Genomic DNA, 21,214 nt, shown 5'->3' on the forward strand with positions numbered 1-21,214 from the left:
CTAACAAACACTATACTCTGATGGGAACTGGGCCTCAACATAGACTGAAAACCTCTTTCTATGAAGAACACATGCACATCTTCATTCTTCAACCACCTCCAGTAAAGGCAAAGTAAAAACTGAGGTATGTGTGAGGGGTTATATAGTTATTGGGGTTTGGGAATCTTTGCCTCCTCTTAGTGAAAGAGTAATTCCCATGAGTAATGGATCATGGGCTCTCACCAGCTGTATGAAGGAAAATATATATATATATATATATATATATATATATATATATATATATATATATTTGTTATATTTCGGAACAACACATTTTATGCTATCCTAAATGAGACAATGGCTTTTGGAAGGCTCTTGCACTTTTGAAATTAACATAGGGGTTTGCCCTATACAAAACATGACAATGCTTTTTCTCCCTTATGAATTTTCTGATGCGCAATAAGTTGTAACTTCTGAGCAAAACTTTTTCCACATTCAGAACATAGAAATCCTCTCCTGCATGAAATTTTTGACGCGTAACAAAATTTCCGTTGCTGGTAAAACATTTTCCATATTCAGAACATGAAAATGCTTTCTATCCGGTATGAGTTTTCTGATGTCTAATAAGAGTTGATTTCAAAGCAAAACATTTCCCACATTCAGAACATGAAAATGCTTTCTCACCTGTATGAATTTTCTGATGTGCAATAAGAGTTGATTTCTGAACAAAACATTTTCCACATTCAAAACATGAAAATGCTTTCTCTCCTGTATGAATTTTCTGATGTGTAGCAAGATTTGATTTCTCAGTAAAACACTTCCCACATTGAGAACATGAAAATTCTTTCTCTCCTGTATGCATTTTCTGATGTGTAATAATATATGATTTCCGAGTAAAACATTTTCCACATTCAGAACATGAAAATGCTTTCTCTCCTGTATGAGTTTTCTGATGTGCAATAAGAGTTGATTTCTGAACAAAACATTTTCCACATTCAAAACATGAAAATGCTTTCTCTCCTGTATGAATTTTCTGATGTGTAGCAAGATTTGATTTCTCAGTAAAACACTTCCCACATTGAGAACATGAAAATGCTTTCTCTCCTGTATGCATTTTCTGATGTGTAATAAGATATGATTTCCGAGTAAAACATTTTCCACATTCAGAACATGAAAATGCTTTCTCTCCTGTATGAATTTTCTGATGTCTTAAACGATTTGAATTCCGGGTAAACATTTTCCCACATTCAGAACATATATTTCCCATGTTGCGTTGTTGAATTTCAAGATGATTGAAACAAGTATCTGTATTTTCACCATGGCTAGGATTACTGCTGTTTGTAAATTCACCTGTTGATAAGAAATACAATGGTATTAATGTTAGTTATTAATGATATAATTATTATATTTTCAGGACATTTCAGCTGTTATGAATGAGTGTCTACCACAGGCGTAAGGGGCAGGCTATGACCCTACACCTTTCCCTAGCTTCATGCTAATGCTTAAAGAACCAGTAAATACAGTAGATTTGCATAATCAACAAATGTATGATAACAAAACAATATATGTCTTAGTATGAACTTCAAATGAGTAGTAGATTTTTGTTTGGACAAGGTTCAAAGTAATGTCTATTTCCACTCCTAAATCATGTGACAGCCATTAGCCAAGAAGAACAAGAAGCTAGATTGGCGGACTTCCGGGAAGAGGAGGAGCAAGCAAGACGCTTGTCGAGGAACTCCTCTCCATTGAGCCTCAACCACAGCTCACTACAGCGCAGCGATCCTTGACCGCAAGCCTATGCGGCCTGGATCATTTTGGGGTTTGTGCGCCATGGACGTTCGCAAAAATAGCAAGCTTCTGTGGCTGGAGCAGCTACGCATCCAAAGAATCTTGCAAGTATACAGTCCCTGTGGACAACATAACCACTGGACATAGCCGGTGAGACAACGTCAGTCAACATGCACGGAGGAGCACCGTAGAGCGATGGCTTTGCTGGTTTGCTTGCCCGAGACAACATCCGCCTGCTGAGGCATCCACGCAGCACACGGTGTATGGTACACATCCGAAAGTTAGGAGCCTGACCGCTTAAGGAGAGGAAAGTAGGTTTGATTGAGGGGCTCCCCACAGGTACTGCTTTTTATATCCTCTCCTTACAGCTGATAATATACAGATTTGTTTACTGTGGACGGTATGTGGACGGTATGTCTCCCCAGTTATTGTCTGCAAGTTTAATCTAAGGCAATTTAAGGCAACAGCAGGAGTTTGTATTTTATGCACTTAACACAGACGATTACAAACCACAGCATATTGGCATAATTGGTTAGATCGTCACTTGCCACAAAGTTTCTGTATTATTTTGGTTAATTTGCAGATATAACTCACTAGAAATGTGCCTATAAGTGCTGGAAACATCGGAATACTCCCATAACCCTCTGGGTTGGAGTACTACATAAAAGGCTATGTGATACCATTTTATTTTCTGCTGCTGTCTCAGTGAACTTTATCACCCTGTGCATGATATTCACACCTGGTTCCATTTTACCTTATTATCTCACTGTGGACATATTGCAAACACCTGGGCAGTACCCTTTTATGAACTTGGGCTTGATTTAAAGAACTTGCTCCCGTAACCTAAGGGTAGGAGCTTGACTTACTATATAAGAGCTTACTTACAGAAACAGGCGCAAGTGTTCTTCCTCTTTTTTTGTACAACTGTTGCTTCCATAACCTGTCTGGTAGAAGCTTAAGAACACGCTCCCATAACCTAAGGGTAGGAGCTAGAATTGTCATATAAATATATATTTAAGGAACAAGTCTAATTGCTATTAAAGAAAAGAGAAGATAAAAAAAGGAAAGGCCGTGTCAATCTCCTTATAGTCCTTGAAGCATTCTACGCAGGACACTATATATTACAAGGGGGCTAAAACAGTTTTTGTTATACGTGTTTTAATTACAGCAATGTATTATAAGCTTGTTTGTATCCCTCCAGTATCATATTTATCTATGTAAATAGGATTTATTGTCTATTTTTCGCTATTTCTAAATATGAATGTTCTGCATATGCCTGTTATAGTCATTATATATTATTAGAGAATAGTGGTTGATTATTAGTGCTTGTCGACACATTCATTCTATTACTGGTCAATTATACAAGTGAAATTAGAGGCTCTGTAATTAACTTTATAGACCCTTATAATATTCTAGACATAAGTGTTTAAATCTGGCTTTAATACACAATACTTATTATTTGGTATTTATTACTACAATTATATTAGCTCTAGTTCAAGAGTGTGACAAACTTCTTTGTTTAATATATTGGTATTGTTCATTGCTGGCTATAAATGGTTAGGTATTTGCCATATATATGATTACTTGAGGAACTAGTTCCTCATATTAAGGATAAAAAAGTCAATACAGATACTCGGTGTAATATTATATAAGATTCTGTGTAGATAGTTGTCTTTATACTACTAATAATATACTCTCTAACTGACCTAAGACTTAAGTTACAAGATGGAGCCTAGTTTTTCCCTTTAATTCTATACCTCTCATGGAGTCAGGCACTGCACTTCACTCTTTTTTTTTTTTTTTCACGCACTAGTGTTCACATTTCTGGTATTAGGTTTTGACGGTTCACTTGCATATGGAAAGGTTTATATCTGTGAGTAAAGGGAACTCTCCAGCCATGCCTCCAAGACATAAGGACAAAAAAAATGTTACTAAAAAACGGGATTCAATTTCAGATTCTACACAAGAACATACTGATACACCGACACCTCTGAAATTGTTACACAAATATCCAAGATGTTTTTCACTCAATTAGAGTCATTAAAACATGAGATTAAACAAGATTTAAATTGTCTATCAAACGAGGTTAGACAGTTTACAGCTAGATTAACTGAGATAGAAACAAGAACCTCAGACCTTGAAGATAGATTAATTGTACTAGAACAAACTATTACAATACAACAGAGTAAGATGGTTAATTTGCAAAAAAAGTTAGAAGATCGAGGATCGCGCACGTCGAAACAATATTAGAATTATTGGTCTTCCAGAGACTGTCGAATTTAATGATTTAGCTTATTTCATTACTGTGACGCTACCAAAACTATTAAATATGCAAATAAATTCACCAAATATTCAAATAGAGAGAATACATAGGACTGGGTCTAATCGTAGAAATCCTAATGGTTCATTACAACCCAGACCAATTATAGCTAAATTTCTTAAATATACAAATAAAATTGATATATTAAGGAATTATAGGAAGGCAAGTCCGTTATTCCTGGATCAAAATAAGATAATGATATTTCAGGATTTCTCATATGAAACCTCAGCCAAGAGACGCTTAATGGCACCCTTTTGTACAAAATTAATTAACGCAAATTATAATGTCCGATTAGTATATCCAGCTAAACTAATTCTATCAATAGATGGAGATTCTAAAACGTTTGACACCCCACAAGAGGCCAAAAAATTTTGTACAGACAATGGTATTGAATAAATACATATATTCTACAGGAAGTTAAATATGTTTTAAGGAGACTGGTATTGAATAAAATATGCATAGTAAAAAAAACATAATTTATGCTTACCTGATAAATTCCTTTCTTCTGTAGTGTAATCAGTCCACGGGTCATCATTACTTCTGGGATATTACTCCTCCCCAACAGGAAGTGCAAGAGGATTCACCCAGCAGAGCTGCATATAGCTCCTCCCCTCTACGTCACTCCCAGTCATTCGACCAAGGACCAACGAGAAAGGAAAAGCCAAGGGTGAAGTGGTGACTGGAGTATAAATTAAAAAATATTTACCTGCCTTAAAAACAGGGCGGGCCGTGGACTGATCACACTACAGAAGAAAGGAATTTATCAGGTAAGCATAAATTATGTTTTCTTCTGTTAAGTGTGATCAGTCCACGGGTCATCATTACTTCTGGGATACCAATACCAAAGCAAAAGTACACGGATGACGGGAGGGATAGGCAGGCTCTTTATACAGAAGGAACCACTGCCTGAAGAACCTTTCTCCCAAAAATAGCCTCCGATGAAGCAAAAGTGTCAAATTTGTAAAATTTGGAAAAAGTATGAAGCGAAGACCAAGTTGCAGCCTTGCAAATCTGTTCAACAGAGGCCTCATTCTTGAAGGCCCAAGTGGAAGCCACAGCTCTAGTAGAATGAGCTGTAATTCTTTCAGGAGGCTGCTGTCCAGCAGTCTCATAAGCTAAACGAATTATGCTACGAAGCCAAAAAGAAAGAGAGGTAGCGGAAGCTTTTTGACCTCTCCTCTGCCCAGAGTAAATGACAAACAGAGAAGACGTTTGTCGAAATTCCTTAGTTGCCTGTAAGTAAAATTTTAGAGCACGGACTACATCCAGGTTGTGCAGTAGACGTTCCTTCTTTGAAGAAGGATTTGGGCATAAAGAAGGAACAACAATCTCTTGATTGATATTCCTGTTAGTAACTACCTTAGGTAAGAACCCAGGTTTAGTACGCAGGACTACCTTATCCGAATGAAAAATCAAATAAGGAGAATCACAATGTAAGGCTGATGATTCAGAGACTCTTCGAGCCGAGGAAATAGCCATTAAAAATAGAACTTTCCGGGGGGGCGGAGCTTGACCGCTTAGAGAGATGGTCGTGTGATTGTGTAGCTCCTAGGCCCACACCTGTGATTCCCGATAAAAATAGCCATACACAAACTATTATAACGCTTCTGGCAGGGGGCATAACTTGCAAGAAGCTGCGGAGCGAAATATCGAGAGGAAAAAGAAAGCCGACACGGAACATTTGCACACCGGATCCCCTCCCGGTTCAGCCATACACGCGCGCTGCAGTATAGGAGTAGCGCCATATCAGCGACCTCCCTACACCCTTGACTCAGGGGCATATCAGAAGGACAGAGGAGCGTGCAACAGGAGCGGTAAGCCTGAAATAGCACAAGGCACTAAATATACAGCCATATAGAGACCGCAGGATCTTGGCAGCGCACACTTCTCACTGCTTTGCCTGACACTACCTCGTGGGCACACGCTGGGGGAGACAGACGCCATAACACATCGGTATACCTGTAATACAAGCATTGCACCCCACTTATAGAAGTGTTTGCCTAAAACATATAGCCAGAAAGACTTTTAATTTCAGCACAGTAAGCTCATACAAGGGGCAATAAGAAATACACACGCAGCTATATGAAACCAAAGTACCGCTCAAAGGCCCACACGTTTGTGCACTGTCTCTATACAGCCAAAAGAGAGCACAGCACCACATCAGACAGAGCTCCGGCAGGAGCAATTTACACAGGCTTCCTTTGGTGCCCAAATGAACATTTACAACATTTACTATATCACAAGTGGATGTCTTACAGAAGAGTAACACGCAAATAAAAATCGGAGAACAGAGGCCTTTTTATTGGAACTACAGTAGCAGAAACATTTGCAAGAAAGTGAGAGATCAGACAACCATTATATGAAGCATTTGACCACCCTATATTACTAAAGAGGGGGAACACCTCAGATACATACACGGGTCATGCCAGGGAAAAAATCGCATAAGACAGATAACCTACCTAACACTAGAACAATGCAAAACTACCTAAAGCAAAATGAGTCAAATCAGAACTCAGGAGAACTTCATCAACAAAGCGCCCACAAAGCTGAAATGCAGCATAAACCCAGCCAAACTATGAATACTGCTGACATTACTAGAGAAGACTTGAGATCTCTTTGCACTAAAGACGATGTGAAGGAAATGATGCATGAGGTCAAAAATTGGTATGGGGAACTAAAGAAAGACCTTACAAGGGTAGCACAAAGAGTCACAAACTTGGAAGAGAACCACAATACCACCTTCAATGACATCCAACATGTATCCCGCCTGGCATACGAACAAGAAGAAACAATCCACCACCTGCTTGAAAAAGTAGAGGACCTTGACAACCGGGGCAGAAGGAATAACCTCCGCATTAGAGGAATTCCAGAAAGCATACAACCAACAGCTCTGGAGGGATGCCTGCAAAGCCTTTTTAAGACCCTCAAAGGAAATGAAGGAGCCCCAGATATCAACATTGAAAGGGCGCACAGAGCTCTACGTGCTAAACCTCCACCAAAGGCCCCCCCAAGAGATGTCATCTTGAAACTTTTACACTTTAAAGACAAAGAAGAAATAATGAAATATGCCAGGCAGAAAAAAGACTTCACACATGCGGGATGCAGAATACAGATATTTGCAGACCTCAGCCCCACTACCTTACAGAAGAGGAGAGACCTTAGTCATATTACTACATCACTACGAGATCAAAACATCCAATACAGATGGGGATTTCCGGTGAGCATTATCGCCTCTAAAGGAGACACGACGGCTGTATACAGATCCAAGGAAGACTTATCAAATTTTTGTGAGGCTTTACAGATTGACATCAGAACTATGGAGTCACAAACCCGCAACACAGCGGTAGACCACTCGCCTATTAGGAGGAGTCATTCACTGTCAAGAGAAGGCCGCAGGGACATTGACACATCCACTACAGTCCCTACCAGCAGCGACCCAGGCATCAGGAAGGATACCAGATAATCCATAACTGCCCCCTGCTGGGTTATTAAACCCCTATATCTTTGAACTTGGCTACAGGTTGTAAGTTTTTACTTGTTTATATATGTTTATAATTCTGTGTGGGAACACAGTTGTGGGATATTACCCACCTTATTACTGTTAAAACTTTTTTGACTTGCTTTAAGAATTGTTGTGTTCTATCTATTTTATCAAAAATAATCTAACAATCTTCTTCTTTCAGACTAAACTCTGAATTGTATATCTACTAACTGCATGCAGTCCTGAATTGTGTGACATTTCCAACATCTTCAACACAATTGCTGGGGGTCCCAGCGCTTGGTAAGCATTTTTACACTCTACCTGCACACTCTCATTCGATAAGAATTGTACAAAATAACACGTGACACTGCTCACTCTCTATAGCAAACATATAGACAAATAAGCAACAGACTAAACATGGCAGACAACCCTGGCAATGGCGCTAGGCCTATTACATTAATCACTATTAACGCAAAAGGACTGAATAGCCCAGAGAAAAGATCAGTAGCTTTCAACCAACTCAATCATGCATTAGGGGATATAATCTTTATTCAGGAGACACATTTTCAAATAGGAAAGGAACCCACAACCCTCCACCATAGGTATAAATCAGCCTACTTGGCATCAGGCAGGGAGAAAAAGGGAGGAGTAGGAATTCTATTCAGAAACAATATCAACTTCCAGCCCAAACACACGATCAAAGACCCCAACGGCAGATACATAATTATCTCGGGCCTCCTTTACAACAACCCTGTGACATTTGCAAACATATATCTCCCAAATACTGGACAATCTATTATCTTTAAACAAATATCCCAGTTACTGCTTGAGCACACAAAAGGTACACTTTTTCTGGGAGGGGACTTCAATCTTCCACTAGATCCTACAATAGACACCTCCACCGGCATATCATGCACACCAAAACGAACTATTAAAGCGGTTAACACACAGATTCAACTCTTGAAAATGCACGACATATGGAGAACTATTAACCCAAGTACAAGAGACTACACCTTTTACTCCCACCCACACGGCTCATATTCTAGAATAGACTATATTCTCAGCGACCAAATGGGCTTATCCATGGTCGATAACTCTACGATACTACCTCTCACTTGGTCTGATCACGCCCCGGTGCAATGTAAAGTTCTTTGGCCATCTGCACCGGTAATACCCTTTATATGGAGACTAGATGAAACTATGCTGGAAAATCAGATAACTAGGTCTGACATTGACGCAGCCCTGGGACACTATTTTAGGGAAAACACAACAGACGACATCTCCCACACAACAGTATGGGAGGCCCACAAATGCGTAGTAAGAGGGGAGTTTATTAAAATTAAAGCTAAAGACAATAGAAATAACAGACAATTCTTAAACTCCACCCTAGCTCAGATCAGATATTGGGAACAAGAACATAAGCGACATCCTGACGCCTCTTCTACACTGTCATCCCTCACACAAGCTAGGAAAGATCTACATAGCCATCTCACCAAAATGTACCAGAGAAAGGCTGCCTTTTTGAAACAGAAATATTATGATCTTAACAATAAAGCAGGTTCATCACTGGCGAAAGCCATTAAAAGGAAACAGCTGAACACACATGTACACACCATAAAAGATAGAGGAGGAACAGTGCTCAAAGACAGCAAAAAGATAGCTGAGACCTTCAGACTATACTACGAATCACTATACAACTTAGATAACAACAGCAGCCAGGGGGACATAGACCACTATCTAGCTACCCTTCAACTTAATAAGCTGACAGAGGGGGATGTGGAATTTCTAGATGCACCAATCACCATGGAGGAAACCAAATTAGCCATAAAGAGTATGCCCAACGGAAAAAGCCCAGGCCCCGACGGACTGAGTATAAAATACTACAAGACATACCTACACCACATATTACAACCACTGACCTCCCTATTCAACTCAACCTTGAAAGAGGGAGGTTTTACAGAAAGTCTGCTGGAAGCACACATCACTGTCCTCCCTAAAGCAGGCAAATCCCCAGACAGCCCTGAAAATTTTAGGCCCATCTCACTACTGAATTCGGACGTCAAAATATACGCCAAAATCTTAGCTACTAGGATAAATAAAATCCTTCCCGCCCTGATCCATCCTGACCAAGTGGGCTTTGTACCCGGAAGAGAAGCCAGAGACAATACTTTAAAGATTCTACAACTCATGTCACACGCACAGGCCCAACAAATCCCATTAGCGCTAATTTCTACAGACGCGGAGAAGGCGTTTGACAGGGTGCGCTGGCAGTTTCTGGAAGCGACCCTGTCCAAGATGAATTTTAGCAAACACTTTATAGCCCTAATTTTCTCGCTCTATAGCAAACCAACTGCGCGAGTCAAAGTAAATGGCATCCTCTCCGATAAATTTAGTATCCAAAACGGTACGAGACAGGGCTGCCCACTCTCACCTGTACTATTTGCCATAACAATCGAGGCTTTGGCGCAAACTATTAGATCAAATAAGCAGATTAAGGGTATACACACTACCACACATGAACACAAACTGGCGCTATACGCCGACGATGTCATACTTACCCTTACTGACATAGGCTTATCAATACCCAAGGCGCTTGAAACATTCGCAGACTTTGGCAGGGTCTCCAACTTCCACCTTAATCTTAGCAAATCCGAGTTTTTAAACATCACGTACAAACCTGACGAGCTACCCAAGCTCCTTTTAAACTGCCCCCTGAAAAAACAACAGACAAAAATGAAGTACCTGGGGATCTACTTGTCCCCAGACCCACAGGTGATGTTTCAGGCTAATTACAAACAGCTGGAGCACAACCTGGTTGCTGACCTGTCCAGCTGGAGAAATAAATCTATCTCCTGGCTGGGACGCATCAATGTGGTGAAGATGAATATCTTGCCCAGGATACTCTATCTGCTTCAAACAACCCCTATACCCCTCCCAGCACACTATCTGGACAGGATACAAGGACTCATCGATCAGTACATTTGGAGGGAAATTAAACCAAGGGTAGCAAGATGCACATTATACTTACCCAGAGATAAGGGAGGGCTAGGGGTACCACACATAGCCACATACAAACAAGCAATAGTGTTACACAGACTACTGGACTGGTGCCAAAATGACCCAAACAAAAATTGGGTTCAATTAGACTGCGACATCATGAATACAAACAACGTAGGTTTGACAGCTTGGGTTAACAAGAAATATAGGCCAAAGATGGCGGCGGACTACCCTCTCCTGGTGGAGTTTTATCAGGCATGGGACAGGATTATTAACACTACAACACACGTATCCGGGATAACATCACCTCTCACCCCTATCTGCAATAATCCAGACCTGCCTTGGGACTTCAGGGAAACTAGATCGAACCAAATAGCGAGTCTAGACAAGAGAGTGTTCTCCGCACTAATAGAGAAGCACAAACTCAAGGAAATTGGGGACATTAAGGAGCAAATACCTGAACTACCTATGAATTGGTTCACACATGCTAAAATATCTCACTACCTGACTACACATCAGCATAGGCAACAACTCATAAGATCACACACCCCCTTTGAATCACTATGCTTGCAAAAAACAAAAACACGACACGCAATCTCGAAACTGTATAAAATCCTCCTCTTGGGAGAACCAGAAACACTACCCTCCTTTGTTAAGACGTGGGAAAAAGAGCTGAACACAGCCATAACATACCAAGAATGGCAGTCAGCCTTTCAAGCTACTAAAAAATCATCAATCTCGGCCAGAATTCAAGAGTCAAACTACAAGTTTCTCTCGAGATGGTACCTCACCCCAATTAGAATACAGCATATATATAGGTCATCTTCTGGGAAATGCTGGAGAAACTGTGGGGGAGAAGGTTCTTTGTTACACATCTGGTGGGAATGCCCCAGACTAGATACATACTGGGTGGAAGTCCTCTCTCACATTAAAAACGTATTAGGCTGTACCCTGCCTAATGACCCCAAAATCCTTCTGTATCTCTCGCTGCCAAGGATTGAGGGCAAAGATTACAGGGCATTAATGATGATCATGTTGAATAGTGCTAAAATATTAATCCCTAAGAACTGGAAAACACACACTGTCCCGACACTGTCAGACTGGAAAGCGCAGGTCACCTTGTTACTCCAACTCGAAAGGTACCACCACTTAGTGCAGAACACCACTGATATACACGAACTTATGCTGTCAGCCTGGGCAAATGGAGAAACACGCCCCACAGAATAAGACACTAGGCGACTATAGAGACGCATACACTCAAGCTTGCCGCTGGGACCCCCCTCTCTGCTCTTCTTTTCTTTCTTTTTCTCACCTTCTTCTTACATATAATTCTTATCAAGGAATAAGCAATGTACATACTCCTGGAACTTGTTGAACGCACTTTTGTACCCTAGACTATTGCTTGCATAGCATTTCAATACTGAGACAACGATATGGAACTAACTAAGCACCTCAGGAGATGATGATTGGATACTGGACACTACAGACATTTAATAGATACCTTTTGTGAAATCATCAGATCATATTGAAACACTTGCCATGATTGTTATGTTTATATTTTCAATAAAGCTTTTGAAACAAAAAAAAAAAAAAAAAAAAAAAAAAAAAAAAAAAAAAAAATAGAACTTTCCAAGATAACAACTTTATATCAATGGAATGAAGGGGTTCAAACGGAACGCCCTGTAAAACATTAAGAACAAGGTTTAAACTCCATGGTGGAGCAACAGTTTTAAACACAGGCTTAATCCTGGCCAAAGCCTGACAAAAAGCCTGGACGTCAGGAACTTCTGACAGACGTTTGTGTAACAGAATGGACAGAGCTGAGATCTGTCCCTTTAATGAACTAGCAGATAAACCCTTTTCTAAACCTTCTTGTAGAAAAGACAATATCCTAGGAATCCTAACCTTACTCCAAGAGTAACCTTTGGATTCACACCAATATAGGTATTTACGCCATATCTTATGGTAAATCTTTCTGGTAACAGGTTTCCTAGCCTGTATTAAGGTATCAATAACTGACTCAGAAAACCCACGTCTTGATAAAATCAAGCGTTCAATTTCCAAGCAGTCAGCTTCAGAGAAGTTAGATTTTGATGTTTGAAGGGACCCTGTATCAGAAGGTCCTGTTTCAGAGGTAGAGACCAAGGTGGACAGGATGACATGTCCACCAGGTCTGCATACCAAGTCCTGCGTGGCCACGCAGGTGCTATTAGAATCACTGATGCTCTCTCTTGTTTGATTCTGGCAATCAATCGAGGAAGCAACGGGAAGGGTGGAAACACGTAAGCCATCCTGAAATCCCAAGGTGCTGTCAGAGCATCTATCAGGACTGCTCCTGGATCCCTGGATCTGGACCCGTAACGAGGAAGCTTGGCGTTCTGTCGAGACGCCATGAGATCTATCTCTGGTTTGCCCCAACGTCGAAGTATTTGGGCAAAGACCTCCGGATGAAGTTCCCACTCCCCCGGATGAAAAGTCTGACGACTTAAGAAATCCGCCTCCCAGTTCTCCACTCCCGGGATGTGGATTGCTGACAGGTGGCAAGAGTGAGACTCTGCCCAGCGAATTATCTTTGATACTTCCATCATAGCTAGGGAGCTTCTTGTCCCTCCCTGATGGTTGATGTAAGCTACAGTCGTGATGTTGTCCGACTGAAACCTGATGAACCCCCGAGTTGTCAACTGGGGCCAAGCCAGGAGGGCATTGAGAACTGCTCTCAATTCCAGAATGTTTATTGGGAGGAGACTCTCCTCCTGACTCCATTGTCCCTGAGCCTTCAGAGAATTCCAGACGGCACCCCAACCTAGAAGGCTGGCGTCTGTTGTTACAATTGTCCAGTCTGGTCTGCTGAATGGCATCCCCCTGGACAGATGTGGCCGAGAAAGCCACCATAGAAGAGAATTTCTGGTCTCTTGATCCAGATACAGAGAAGGGGATAAGTCTGAGTAATCCCCATTCCACTGACTTAGCATGCACAGTTGCAGTGGTCTGAGGTGTAAGCGTGCAAAGGGTACTATGTCCATTGCCGCTACCATTAAGCCGATTACCTCCATGCATTGAGCCACTGACGGGTGTTGAATGGAATGAAGGGTGCGGCAAGCACTTTGAAGTCTTGTTAGCCTGTCCTCTGTCAGGTAAATCTTCATTTCTACAGAATCTATAAGAGTCCCCAGGAAGGGAACTCTTGTGAGTGGAACGAGTGAACTTTTCTTTTCGTTCACCTTCCATCCATGTGACCTTAGAAATGCCAGCACTAACTCTGTATGAGACTTGGCAGTTTGAAAGCTTGAAGCTTGTATCAGAATGTCGTCTAGGTATGGAGCTACCGAGATTCCCCGCGGTCTTAGTACCGCCAGAAGAGCACCCAGAACCTTTGTGAAGATTCTTGGAGCTGTAGCCAATCCGAATGGAAGAGCCACAAACTGGTAATGCCTGTCTAGGAAGGCAAACCTTAGGTACCGATAATGATCTTTGTGAATCGGTATGTGAAGGTAAGCATCTTTTAAATCTACAGTGGTCATGTACTGACCCTCTTGGATCATAGGTAAAATTGTCCGAATAGTCTCCATCTTGAACGATGGAACTCTTAGGAATTTGTTTAGGATCTTTAAGTCCAGGATTGGTCTGAAAGTTCCCTCTTTTTTGGGAACCACAAACAGATTTGAGTAAAACCCCTGTCCCTGTTCCGATCGTGGAACTGGATGGATTACTCCCATTAACAAGAGCTCTTGTACGCAGCGTAGAAACGCCTCTTTCTTTGTCTGGATTGTTGACAATCTTGACAGATGAAATCTCTCTCTTGGAGGAGAGTATTTGAAGTCCAGAAGGTATCCCTGAGATATTATCTCTAGCGCCCAGGGATCCTGAACATCTCTTGCCCAAGCCTGGGCGAAGAGAGAAAGTCTGCCCCCCACTAGATCCGATCCCGGATTGGGGGCCCTCAATTCATGCTGTTTTAGGGGCAGCAGCAGGTTTCCTAGTCTGCTTGCCCTTGTTCCAGGACTGGTTAGGTTTCCAGCCTTGTCTGTAGCGAGCAACAGCTCCTTCCTGTTTTGGTGCAGAGGAAGTTGATGCTGCTCCTGCTTTGAAATTACGAAAGGAACGAAAATTAGACTGTCTAGTCTTGGCTTTGGCTTTGTCCTGAGGCAGGGCATGGCCTTTACCTCCCGTAATGTCAGCGATAATCTCTTTCAACCCGGGCCCGAATAAGGTCTGCCCTTTGAAAGGTATATTAAGCAATTTAGACTTAGAAGTAACATCAGCTGACCAGGATTTTAGCCACAGCGCCCTGCGTGCCTGAATGGCGAATCCTGAATTCTTCGCCGTAAGTTTAGTAAGATGTACTACGGCCTCCGAAATGAATGAATTAGCTAGTTTAAGGACTCTAAGCCTGTCCGTAATGTCGTCCAGAGTAGCTGAACCAATGTTCTCTTCCAGAGACTCAATCCAGAATGCCGCTGCAGCCGTGATCGGCGCAATGCATGCAAGGGGTTGCAATATAAAACCTTGTTGAACAAACATTTTCTTAAGGTAACCCTCTAATTTTTTATCCATTGGATCTGAAAAAGCACAGCTATCCTCCACCGGGATAGTGGTACGCTTAGCTAAGGTAGAAACTGCTCCCTCCACCTTAGGGACCGTTTGCCATAAGTCCCTTGTGGTGGCGTCTATTGGAAACATTTTTCTAAATATCGGAGGGGGTGAGAACGGCACACCGGGTCTATCCCACTCCTTAGTAACAATTTCAGTAAGTCTCTTAGGTATAGGAAAAACCTCAGTACTCGTCGGTACCGCAAAATATTTATCCAACCTACACATTTTCTCTGGTATTGCAACTGTGTTACAATCATTCAGAGCCGCTAACACCTCCCCTAGTAATACACGGAGGTTTTCCAGTTTAAATTTAAAATTTGAAATATCTGAATCCAGTCTGTTTGGATCAGAACCGTCACCCACAGAATGAAGTTCTCCGTCCTCATGTTCTGCCACCTGTGACGCAGTGTCTGACATGGCCCTAATATTATCAGCGCACTCTGTTCTCACCCCAGAGTGATCACGCTTACCTCTTAGTTCTGGTAATTTAGCCAAAACCTCAGTCATAACAGTAGCCATATCCTGTAATGTGATTTGTAATGGCCGCCCAGATGTACTCGGCGCTACAATATCACGCACCTCCCTCTGAGCGGGAGATGTAGGTACTGACACGTGAGGCGAGTTAGTCGGCATAACTCTCCCCTCGTTGTTTGGTGAAATTTGTTCAATTTGTACAGATTGACTTTTATTTAAAGTAGCATCAATACAGTTAGTACATAAATTTCTATTGGGCTCCACTTTGGCATTGCAACAAATGACACAGGTATCATCCTCTGAATCAGACATGTTTAACACACTAGCAAATAAACTTGTAACTTGGAAATACAATTCAATTAGAATAATATTAAAACGTACTGTGCCTTTAAGAAGCACAGAAGATCTATGACAGTTGAAAATTAATAAATTGAAACAGTTATAGCCTCAATCCTTGTAAATAACACAACTTTAGCAAAGGTTTAATCCCATTAGCAAAGATAACAAATTCTGAAAGCAGGAAACAAATTACAGAATAAACGTTTTTTATCTCAGTCAAACTATAATTCTCACAGCTCTGCTGAGTGAAATTACCTCCCTCAAAATAAGTTTTGAAGACCCCTGAGCTCTGTAGAGATGAACCGGATCATGCAGGGAATACAATGAGTTGCTGACTGAAATATTTGATGCGTAGTAAAAGCGCCAAAAAACGGCCCCTCCCCCTCACACACAGCAGTGAGGGAGAACAGAAACTGTCAGAAAACAGATTAAGCAACTGCCAAGTGGAAAAATAGTGCCCAAACATTTATTCGATCAGTACCTCAGTAAATGAAAAAGATTTTACATTCCAGCAAAAACGTTAAACATAATCTCTAGTTATTAAACAGCTTTATGTATTTCTTACAGTGTAATTCTAGTGAAGTACCATTCCCCAGAATACTGAAGTGTAAAGTATACATACATGACATTATATCGGTATGGCAGGATTTTCTCATCAATTCCATTGTCAGAAAATAAAAACTGCTACATACCTCTATGCAGATTCATCTGCCCGCTGTCCCCTGATCTGAAGTTTACCTCTCCTCAGATGGCCGAGAAACAGCAATATGATCTTAACTACTCCGGCTAAAATCATAACAAAAACTCTGGTAGATTCTTCTTCAAACTCTGCCAGAGAGATAATAACACACTCCGGTGCTATTTTAAAATAACAAACTTTTGATTGAAGATATAAAACTAAGTATAATCACCATAGTCCTCTCACACATCCTATCTAGTCGTTGGGTGCAAGAGAATGACTGGGAGTGACGTAGAGGGGAGGAGCTATATGCAGCTCTGCTGGGTGAATCCTCTTGCACTTCCTGTTGGGGAGGAGTAATATCCCAGAAGTAATGATGACCCGTGGACTGATCACACTTAACAGAAGAAAGAAAACTTTTTTTTTCTGGTATTTCGCAGGAAGCTAAAAATTCACATAGAGATAATGGTAGAGAATAAAACATGTATACTACAGGGAACCAAATTTCTTTTTAAGATATTGACATTGAATTATAAATTCACAGTAAAATACTGTTAGATTGGATACGTAGGATTAGAATTTTTTTAATTTTAAAACTAGCTGTGGTAATTAAAATTTGGATGGCGATCCTATTTAAACTGTCTGAAAATGGAATTTCTGTTCATCAGTCAGGATCTATTAAGATAGATTGATTGCTTGGATTAAGATTATATACTTATGGAACAGAATATGACTATATATCTGTCAGAGAGGGGGGATGGTGGAGGAGAGGGGGAGATGGTGTTTTTTGTTTTTGTTTTTTTTTTCCTCTTCCTCTTTTTTTTCCTTCCTTATAAATGAGAAGTGACACACTTATATTTTGTCTTAGAATGTTGGGGGAATTACATCACCGATAAAACAGAAAAATATAATCAAGATGTTAGGGTCACATAAAGCAGACATTGCTTTAATACAGGAGACTCACTTAACAGAAAAAGAAGCCCTTAAATTAAAGATAAAATGGGTAGGCGAGATAATCTCCTCAGATTTTGATAACAGGAGGAATGGTGTAGCTATATTAATTAACAAACAATTGACTTATATTAAAAATAAAACTATTGACCCTTTAGGCAGATTCATGATTTTACATATTGAAATAGATAAAACTATCTTCACGATATGCAATGTATATGGCCCAAATGCGGTGGACACAGTGTTTTGGGACACATTGGCTGCTAAATTATTGGCCTTTAGAGATAATAACTTGATTGTCGCCGGAGACTTTAATCTTGTTTTTTCTGTGAATCTAGATGGAATGAAGAACAAATTTGGGATTAAAAGAGATAGAAAAGTTCGTATCTTACAAACATTTTGTAATAAGACAGGGATAAAGGATATCTGGAGATTACAAAATCCAGACACCAAAATGTTTACATGTCTTTCCAAAACCCATCAAACATGTTCCCGGATAGATATGTTCTTAATAGCTGATACGATGACAGGGAAACATGTTAAAACATCTATATATGATATAATTCTCTCTGACCACGCAATAATCTCATTGGAGCTAGGAATAAAATCATATAAAAAATTACCAACTAATGATATATTCTTTCCAAAATATTTAGCACAAAATAGCTCATTTCAGAATTGAATTAAGAATAGATGGCGAGAATATGCCAATTTTAACTCCATATATCGGAGTAAATATGAAATATTCTGGGAATGTGCTAAATCGGTACTCCGGGGAGAAATCAAGGCTTATCTCTGTAAAGCCAAACAAATAACTAAGCAGCAGAATGAACAATTTTCTAATGCAGTCAAAAATAGTTTCAATGCATATATGACACATCCTAATAAAAATTATTGGGATAAATATGTAAAATTGAAAGTGCAGAGAGACTTATTCCTGAAACAAAATATGGTAGAAGAGGAAGTCCGTCTCAAAGCGCTATATGGGGGTTTTAAAGGAAGGTCTGCACAAAATTCCTTGCCCATATAACAAAATTCAAAACTAACAATAATATTGCTGCGATTAAACAAGGTGTAGACAGATATACCACCAATAAGGAGATTCAAAAAATATTTTTAGAATTTTATAAAAAAAACTATATACAGCAGGCCCAATTGACCTGGAAGCAAAAAATAAATTTTGGGATAAAGTAACCCCACCTATATTGCCACAAGAGGCAGTGGAGAGTATCAATAGGCCAATTACAACAAAAGAAATAGAAGATGTGATTAAAAGCCTTAAGTCCAATAAAGCCCCTGGCCCTGATAGATTGCCCTCTGAATTTTATAAAATCCTGATAGAAGAAACTACATCTATTTTACTTGATTTATATAATGAGTATTTCCAACAATCCAAGGATTGCTCAATGGGATTTCCTGCATCCAACATTTCCCTTATTCTTAAAAGAGACAAAGATCCTGAAAACCCGACCTCATATCGTCCAATATCCCTACTTAACACCGACTATAAAATTTTAACCACTATTATTGCCAATCGATTGAAACCATATATATGAGATATTATACATGAAAATCAAACAGGGTTTATGCCTGGTAGAAATCCAGTTAAGAACATAAGGAAAACAATGTTGATAATGGAGTATATACGAGACCAATTAAAAAATAAGAAACAGGGTGAGATGTTGGGTGCAGCAATATTGTCCGTAAACGTTGAGAAAGCTTTCGATCTTATTAGTTGGGAGCATTTATTTACTGTACTGCATAGGTTTGGTTTAAAAGATAATATAGTGAATTTAATAAGAATATTGTATAAAAATCCAATTTCTGCAGTCAGCGTCAATGGTTCAATATCAGAAAGCTTTAACTTACGAGGTACCCATCAAGGCTGTCCTCTATCTCCGATACTCTTCAATCTATCGATAGAGCCTTTTGCAATTCTATTGAGAAATTCTTTACCTGGCATTCAAATAGCAGGGCAAAAGATGGTAATTTCATTATATGCAGATGATTTGCTAATTTATCTAAGTGATATTGACAGGACTTTACCACTACTATTAAAAGAAATAAGACAATTTGGGGATATGTCAGGATATTCTATAAATTTTGGCAAATCAGAATTTTTGTGGTTAAACAAACCTGTGGGCTGTAAATTAGATCATCTCTTTAAAGAAACACATCAGATTAAATACCTGGGAATTATAATGTCTAAAGACCCACATGAATGTTACAAGTTAAATTATCCCAAAATATTTACAGAATGTGAAAAGAAAATCGCAGATTGGGCCAATTTACCGATCTCCTTGATGTCCCGAATAATGCTTATTAAAACAATCTTATTCCCAAAGATTCTGTATTTACTCCAAAATATTCCCATGCTACTTACCAAAACTGATATATTGTTTTTCAAGAAAATATGTACTAGATTTATCTGGACTAGGAGACAACCTAGAATTGCATTAGATAAATTACAACGAGACGAGTTGGCCGCTGGTCTGGCTTTTCCAGATATTGCAACATATAATATCGCAACTTTAGTCAAATATGCATTAGACTGGATAACAACTCAAGAATATGTAACATTTAAGCAAATAGAAACGAAACTTATTGCTCCGTTCAATTTGGAAACTTTATTCCATATACAGTTAAATAAACTTCCAAAAAAAATTGTTAATATGATGACATTTAAAGATATAATTAAGGCATGGCAGTTAATGTGTCCCAAAATTTATGTTAATCCATACTGTACGGAACTGCTCTGTATCACTGGTAACCCTGAATTTAAACCGGGTTACACACAAGCAGTATTTCATAGTTGGAAAAGCAAAGGTTTAATAAAAATTAAACAATTAATGACACCGGATCTTATAATAGAATCATTTACAAATGTTGCTAAAAAATATGATCTATTCAAAAACGATCTCTATGCCTTTCTTCAGGTTAGACATTATGTTAATAGTTTACAAATAAAGCATAACTCTGACTGGTCCTTTGGAGCTCTTAATAATATATTAAATCTGTATATAGCAGGTAAAAAATCAATTTCAGTAAGCTATCATCTAATCAATTCCTTTCAAAACAAAGATCATTTGCTAGAGGTGAGAGACAGCTGGCGAAATGAGTTTCACGAATTAGAAGTAGAGGATCTAAAGCAATCTTTTAAACTTGGCAATAAACCCTGGGTTCCCACGAGCTGGAGATAATCTCATTTAAAATTAATTAGGAAAACCTACATAACTAATGCCAAACTGATTAAATGGTTTAGGATCAAACAGGGTTGCCCTAAATGTGGCTCAGAACAGGCTAATATCACACATTATTTATGGTCTTGTCCAAAAAATTTCCAATTATGGACTCAAATTAAATTTTGGTTGAAAAAGAAATTAGCCATAGATTTTGATATTCAAAAGTTTCATGTTTTTTTCTTAGTTAAATATACAGCAGAATCTAAGGAAAGTGAATTAATTAATACAATTATTTTTACTATTAGAAACCTGATTTTCACAGGTTGGAAATCAACTAAAGCTCCTAAACTTGTTACATGTAAAAATGCGCTAATAAAACAATGCATATCGGAACAATATATTTTACTGGATCTTTCGATCACACAGCTGGA

General features: G+C 39.5%; 1 protein-coding gene across 1 annotated transcript in view; it reads right to left on the minus strand.

Annotated features, from left to right (window-relative positions):
* Positions 1–832: 832 nt before the first annotated feature.
* Positions 833–21,214, minus strand: part of LOC128657869 (oocyte zinc finger protein XlCOF26-like) — a gene marked incomplete at its 3' end in the record, with an annotated part of 167,905 nt that continues 147,523 nt past the window's right edge. The window contains exon 6 of the mRNA XM_053712298.1: positions 833–1,329. Within this exon, the coding sequence (XP_053568273.1) occupies positions 833–1,329 (497 nt within the window). The remainder of the gene's footprint in view (positions 1,330–21,214) is intronic.

Source organism: Bombina bombina, chromosome 4 (assembly GCF_027579735.1).
Source record: "Bombina bombina isolate aBomBom1 chromosome 4, aBomBom1.pri, whole genome shotgun sequence".
Taxonomy (NCBI): domain Eukaryota; kingdom Metazoa; phylum Chordata; class Amphibia; order Anura; family Bombinatoridae; genus Bombina; species Bombina bombina.